The sequence below is a fragment of the Colobus angolensis genome, unplaced genomic scaffold (genome assembly GCF_000951035.1).
Source record: "Colobus angolensis palliatus isolate OR3802 unplaced genomic scaffold, Cang.pa_1.0 Scaffold37, whole genome shotgun sequence".
NCBI classification, from domain to species: domain Eukaryota; kingdom Metazoa; phylum Chordata; class Mammalia; order Primates; family Cercopithecidae; genus Colobus; species Colobus angolensis.
The window spans coordinates 350,106-357,620 of NW_012117043.1; the positions used below are offsets into that span (position 1 = coordinate 350,106).

Consider the following 7,515-nt stretch of genomic DNA (forward strand, 5'->3'; position numbering starts at 1 on the left):
CTGCAACCTCTGCCTTCCAGGTTCAAGTGATTCTCCTGCCTCAGCCTCCTGAGTAGCTGGGATTACAGGCACGTGCCCAACATACCCAGCTAATTTTGTATTTTTAGTAGAGACGGGGGTTTCTTCATGTTGGTCAGGCTGGTCTCGAACTCCTGACCTCAAGTAATCCGCCTGCCTTGGCCTCCCAAAGTGCTGGGATTACAGGCGTGAGCCACTGCGCCTGTTTTTTTGTTTTGTTTTGTTTTGTTTTTTAAGACAGAGTTTCCCTCTCGCCCAGTCTGGAGTGCAATGGCGCAATCTTGGATCTCAACTCACTACAACCTCTGCCTCCCAGGTTTAAGTGACTCCCCTACCTCAGCCTCCCAAGTAACTGGGATTACAGGTGCCTGCCGCCACTCCCAGCTAATGTTTGTATTTTTAGTAGAGATGGGGTTTCACCATGTTGGCCAGGCTGGTCTCAAACTCCTGACCTCAGGTGATCCACTTGCCTCGACCTCCCAAAGTAGTGGAATTACAGGTGTGAGCTACTGCACCCAGCCTAGAAGAAGATGAGGATTTTGAATAGGATTCCTAAGAGATCACTTGTAGTGTCTTAAATATGCCATTTAAGAAAGAAAAAAAGTTGTATTTAGAGGTTTAGATTAACTCTGAGAAAAGCCAGGCCTGCCATTCAAAATACAGCATTTTCCAGGACATACTGCTTTAAAAAGTTGAATAATACTTCGTTTCAAAAACCTTGTATAAATGCATTGTATTTTATTTATGATATGTGCTGCTAACATTTGAAAGAAAGAGATCTTACTGTAGCTTCCATTTAGTGATAATGCTAGCTGGCCTTTATTTTGGATTTTCCCATGCTATTTATAAGACCAATCTCTTGATGGCTTTGGCTGAGGAATTTGTCAATGGAATTCTGTAATGCTAGATTGATTGGTCCATGTAGGGCTGCTTTATTTTAACTATTTTCTGCATTTATCTGAGCAGGCTGCAGAAAATGACTGAATGTAACTGTGCGTAAAGCTTACATTCACAAATTGAGTAATGAATATTTCCAAAGCAACATTAGTTTTTAGGGAGGTAGTTTTAATGTAATGTAATGACTTAAACTTATTTTGTAAAAAAGACTTGAAGAACTCTATGCTATAGGTTTAAACAAACAAACAAAATACTGTTTGGTTTACCCTGATGCCATTAGTGCTTCACTTCATGTATCAGTACCTGAGAAGGTATACCCATGTATCTGTTGTTCTGTAGTCACTCTGTTGTTCACATCAAAATCCCTGCTGATTTTTAGAAGTAGCAAATGATGGCCGGGCGCAGTGGCTCACGCCTGTAATCCCAGCACTTTGGGAGGCCCAGGTGGGGGATCACCTGAGGTCAGGAGTTTGAGACCAGCCTGGCCAACATGGTGTAACCCTGTCTCTACTAAAAATACAAAAATTAGCCGGGTGAGGTGGCGGGCGCCTGTAATCCCAGCTACTCAGGAGGCTGAGGCAAGAGAATTGCTTGAACCTGAGAGGCAGAGGTTGCAGTGAGCCGAGATCATGCCATTGCACTCCAGCCTGGGCAACAAGAACGCACTCCATCTCAAAAAAAAAAAAATCCATCAGTTACTCCATCCTCAGAGTAGCATAATATAAACTAAAGTCTAAATCATAACTTCCAAAACTTTGTTATATTGTTATAATACAGTTGGTATTGATTCAAATCCTTTTGAATTTTAATAAATAAAAAATAAGTGCTCATTGATGCAGTGAGACAGCTAATTTGTAGAAAAGCTCAAGTGCTTAGAGACTTTTTTTTCTGTGAGATTCAGCTTATTAGAGAGTATGAGGAGGAGCTGCTTTACAGTGTGCCCCACCTAGAATGCTTTGCAAATATATAGATACCTTTTCAAACATTGTCATCAAAGCTCCCTTCAAATTAATGCCTTCATTTACTTGAGCAAGACCACATAGTATCTAAGGTTATTCTTAAAGTGCCTGGCTGAACCAAGTGTTGTCCATCCTGAATATTAGATGTAGGATTTTTCATAATACTTCATTGGTACCTCTGATTTTTTTTTTAACCAGGTAACATGTTTTATCTTTAAAGGGCTACTATTTTAATATGCCTCTCTTCAAGAACCTCTAACCCTATTTCGTATTGTATTGTCTGCTTGGCTGGCTAGCTGTGGGAACAAAAAGTCTTGAGAGGAGTGCTTTTAGCCAGCTGTAGGATCTAGAGCTAGGGGAGATCCCACACTAAAAGCATGAGCAAGTGAAAATGGTACTGGCAGGTACTTTCAGTTTGATTCCTGTTTATTTCAGTATCACTGGACTTCAGTGTGGAAACAAATGTGTAGTTCGACAGGGTTTAAACTATAAACATTATTAAGTAATGTCAAGTCAGTGGAGAAAAGTCTGTAAAATTATGCTTGCAATTTAATATGCTGTGCATTATGTGGTTTTAAGTTCAGCATTCCTATTTTTGGGTGGTATTTTTTCTTTCAGGAGAAAGCTTTGCAGAATTTAGATCTGCAGGAACTGATGATGGTTTCACCGATTTTAAAACAGCCGATAGTGTATCACCACTAGAGCCACCGACAAAAGACAAAACTTTTCCACCATCCTTCCCCTCAGGAACTGTACAACAGAAACAACAAACACAAGTGAAAAATCCTCTGAACTTAGCAGACCTAGATATGTTTTCCTCAGTTAATTGCAGCAGCGAGAAACCATTGTCTTTTTCAGCTGCGTTTAGCACATCAAAATCACTTTCCACACCACAGTCAACAGGTTCTGCTGCTGCTACGACAGCATTGGCATCAACGAAAACTTCTAGTTTGGCTGATGAGTTTGGAGAATTCAACCTTTTTGGGGAATATTCCGGTCTACCACCTGTTGGGGAGCAGGATGACTTTGCAGATTTTATGGCTTTCAGTAATAGCTCTATTTCATCTGAGCAAAAGCCGGATGACAAATATGATGCCCTTAAAGAGGAAGCCAGTCCTGTTCCTCTAACCAGCAACATGGGCAGCACAGTGAAGGGTGGACAAAACCTAACTGCTGTGTCTACCAAGTATGATGTCTTCAGACAACTTTCTCTGGAAGGGTCTGGACTAGGTGTTGAAGACCTAAAAGATAACACTCCTTCAGGAAAAAGTGATGATGATTTTGCTGACTTCCACTCCAGTAAATTTTCTTCCATTAACTCGGACAAATCCCTGGGAGAGAAAGCAGTGGCTTTCAGACACACCAAAGAAGACTCTGCATCAGTGAAGTCCTTGGATCTCCCTTCCATTGGTGGCAGCAGTGTCGGCAAGGAGGACTCTGAAGATGCACTCTCTGTTCAGTTTGACATGAAATTGGCTGATGTGGGAGGAGATCTTAAGCATGTCATGTCTGATAGCTCTTTGGATTTACCAACAGTTAGTGGCCAGCATCCTCCTGCTGCAGGTGAGGAATTGGTGAGATTGCTCTGGTGATGGTGTTATAGATTTCAAAGATGATTCTGCGGGTGTTGATTTACATGAGTAAGGCTCTGGCCCTTTATCTTTATGAATCTCTAATAATCAGCCTCTTTGTTGCCAGTCTCCTTAAAGCAGTATTAAATTTGATTCTATGGATACTTGGATATATGGATTCTGTGGCTACTGTGGAACTTAGATTGGATAGCTAAAATATTTTTGTTTTTGAAATCTAGCACCAGCTTGGTGTTAGAGGCACATAAAAACTCACTGCTAAGTGAACCCCACATTGCCAGAAATTTGGTAAGGACTTTTGCAGTGCCAGCAGTGTTTCTCCATTTCTGTGAGTAAAATCATCGTTTCCCTCTCCTTTTTTCTTCTCTTGGGTATACACAGCAACTGCCAGTATAGTATTCTGTTGGATTTACAGAAACTAACTCTCGTTAGGCCAAGAAAGTAAAAATTTCTAACCACTTGTAGTGCAGTTTGCCACATCCCTTTAAGAGAAGAAGAGAGAAAGAGTTTATATATGAATGTTCTTTATGTCAGGGTCTGGCAAAGAGGAGGGCGTGTGTTGTCAGTGGAATCCAGGAGCTGTTTTCAGTGTTAACTCTGTTACTAGAAATATTAAGTTGTAACAAATCTGTAGATATTAGAATAGGGCAAGTGCTAACTTTCTGATAAAATGTTTGAAAACATCTTATTAGGGAACCCTCTAAATTCTGTGTGGATTTACATGTAGCAATTTACTCTCTAGTTCAACTTCTGTCATAAAAACTAGATTCCCAAGTGTCCTGGTTTTTGTTTTGTTTTGTTTTTTGATATGTATATAGAAAGATAAACCTATTTTGTGGCCTTTTAATAATGAGAAATATCTCCGTATCACTGTATTATTCTTGAAAATGTATTATGCATATGGAGGGTTTGGTTTTGTCTAACTAGGGAGGGACACATGAGACACTTCCAAGTTTACAGATTCAGGCAGAAATTGTCAAGTCCTGTAGCTTTTGCATATGTCAAATTTGCAAGTCGGAAAACAAAATTGCATCCATCCTTTGGTTCTGGAAATGTAGGTATTCCTAAACAGGGTGCTGAATCAGGAGCAAGTTAGCAGAGACATTGCATATTTCATGTTGCTACTTGCTAAGGTATTTTTCAAATGCAGTGGGCGGTCTGAAGAGCTCCGGTGCCCTTGACTGTCTACTTTCTTCTTTTTCTTTTTTTTGTACTTTTCCTCAGAAATTTTCTTATTTTTTTTTTTTTGCTGCTGTTTGTTTGATAGAGTGATTTGGGTTTTTGTTTTGTTTTGTTTTGTTTTGTTTTTTTGTATGAGCTGCTTGAACCACAGCAGTTGGTTGCAAAGTGCTCTGTTTTCTGAACAATACTGGATTTTTATTTAAAAATCTCATAACATGTATACTAGCCTTTTGGACTCTGAAGCTACTAATTAGAAACTATTTTTCTGAAAGTGAATCTATATTCTTTCACAGTGCCAAGCTAGATATCTTTGTGAAATGAGTCTAATCCAGGTTTGGGGTGTCTTTTTTCCCCCTATTTTATTTGGAGGTTGGTTTTTTGACCAAGCTTGTTCTTATTGACCTGTTAAAATAATCTTCTGTGCTCATGTTCTTTTATGTATGTTTGGAACATCCCCAGCTTGGAGCCTGTAATGTTCAAGCTAACTGTCTTCAGTTAGAGGATATTCTTAAAACAGATTGTTTCCTCCCATTGATCTGTAAACCTCCTGTCAGAAAGGAGCAGTATCCCTTTAGAGCGGTTGTTAAAAGGGGTTGATGTCTGACCAATGTGCTATATTGTTGTTGTGCAAAACTGCTGCATAAACGTATTGTAGAGGGTAAATGGTAAGGACTTATTCAAAGTAATGTGGTTTTATTTTATCCTCATGTTCACCACAGTATCTCTTGCTCTCTTAGTTTGAGGGTTAAAGGTACTTCTTGTTGGAGAAATAAGAAGTGAGCTGATGAAGAGAGAATAAAACCTGGTAGATTGCTGTCTATGGACCTTAATCCTGTTTAGAAGCCCTAACTTAACTCTGAAGGGGATACTGTCTCTTTTACTCTTGCTATAATTCTTTGTATGGAAGGTAGATAATACTGATAACATTGCCTGATTTCTCTGCATATATTACAGTTAACCCTTTGAGCCTTGCTGCAAATAATTTCAACTAGGCTGCTTTTTCCCCCAACTAAATTTAATCTGTGGCACTGAAGCATCTTGACGTGCAGTCATTAAAATCATATGGTTTTATTGGCAGCAAGAGCTGACCCTCATCTGTGACATTTTCAAAGGGTTAGCAAGACTTCTGTAGCTACCTACCTACCTACCTGTAAAGTAGCTCTTCTTTGACATTGAAAATCTTTGTATTTTAATTAGTGCCCTTTTTTTGGCTGCTTTTCTGATGTCTTTTTTTCAATTTAGACATTTTCTGTGTGAATGTGCCTTCGAATTTGCTTTAGTATATTCCTCTGCAAACACTGATCTGCATGCTTATTCTGATGACTTCTTTTCCAGCTCTTCTGTATCACTCTCTTTTGTGATCTGTAAGTCTTGTGTTAATAAATAATTCTTTGGCATATTTTGAAAGTGTGGGGATGTGTGTAATTTGTACTTTTTCAGGGTTAGACCAAAGAAATACCTGGCTGGTACCAAGTTTAAAGCAATAGTATCCTGAGACTAGAGGGTTTTCCCCTTTAGTTTTGTTTCGTCAAACACCTGTCTTCTAAGAAAGTATTGGTACATTTTAGCCTTTGTTTCTTATAATTCCATTAATGTAAGTTTTTAACAAGGCATTGCATTGAAATATAACTTCAGACTTAAATAAGAGTAAACCTTACACTACTTTATATGATAGGGAGAAAGAACATTTGTTGCAGTTTCTTCTCTTGAAGAAACTGATCATATTTTTTTGTAGAGAATCTGTCTTTACTAGGCATGACTTTGAAGAGAAGAGAAGGGGGAGGTGAGGAAAAAGACCTAAGAGTTGAGTGTTGTGGAAAGAGTTAACTATAAGTACCTAGTTATCCGTAACTATCTAGTTATCTGTAACTAACTACATAGTTCAAGCTACTACATAGTTATAGATAACTAGATAGTTATAAACTTAATTTAAAATAAATAAAATAATATTGAAATGGACTTTTGAGCACAGTAAATGTAAACTGTATTTAAATTGATAATCTGCATAATAGAAAGTGTTGTGTATTAATAGCGGAAGTCTTCAGGGTAGAATTTGATTTGAGTTTGAAATTGGATACTCAGCCGGGCGCAGTGGCTCATGCCTATAATCCCAGCACTTTGGGAGGCCAAGGTGGGTGGACTGCTTGAGGCTGGTAGTTCATGACCAGCCTGGGCAACATGGTGAAACCCCATCTTTACCAAAAAATACAAAAATTAGTCGGACATGGTGGTATGCACCTGTAGTCCCAGCTACTCAGGAGGTGTGAGGATCAGTTGATCCTGGGAGGTTGAGGCTATAGTGGGCTGTGATCACATCACTGCACTCCAGCCTGGGTGACAGAGCAAGACCCTGTCTCCAAGAAAGAAAAATTGGGTACTCCATCCTCTAATTGCAGAGCATGTTAGATCTGCAGTTATGTATTCTGTATGATGAAGCAACCCTCAGCCTTTTTTTTTTCTTTTCTCATAGTACATAAAGCAAATTCTTAAAACAAGTTTGGGGGGTGCGTCTAACAAAGTAAGGGTTGAACTGTTCTTATTTTTAAGAAAACAGTTTCTAGAAGGACCAATGAAATGTAGCAACAAGCGTAGGTCAAACATGGAAAAATATTTTCTCCATTTTAGAGTATGGTAACAGTAAAAAACCTTGAGAATATTACTGTGTTTCAGGTTAGAAACCCAAAACCAATAAAATCCCTGGGAAAAGGGGATATTTCCATGGTTTATATTTTGTATTCTTATGTTTTGAGGCTTTAATTCTTTGTTCTTTTTTAGAATTTGAGGAAGGAAGGAAATTAAACCACTGAACATGAAGACTTTTTTTTTTTTTTTTTTGAGATGGAGTTTCATTCTTATTGCCCAGGCTGGAG

The 7,515-nt window shown here is 38.7% G+C and overlaps 1 protein-coding gene across 5 annotated transcripts in view; it reads left to right on the top strand.

Annotated features, from left to right (window-relative positions):
- SYNRG (synergin, gamma) overlaps window positions 1-7,515 on the top strand; it is a 98,807-nt gene that overhangs the window by 59,497 nt on the left and 31,795 nt on the right. For all 5 annotated transcript variants that reach the window (XM_011953616.1, XM_011953617.1, XM_011953618.1 and 2 more), the window contains one exon: window positions 2,493-3,437. In XM_011953616.1, the coding sequence (XP_011809006.1) occupies window positions 2,493-3,437 (945 nt within the window). The remainder of the gene's footprint in view (window positions 1-2,492; window positions 3,438-7,515) is intronic.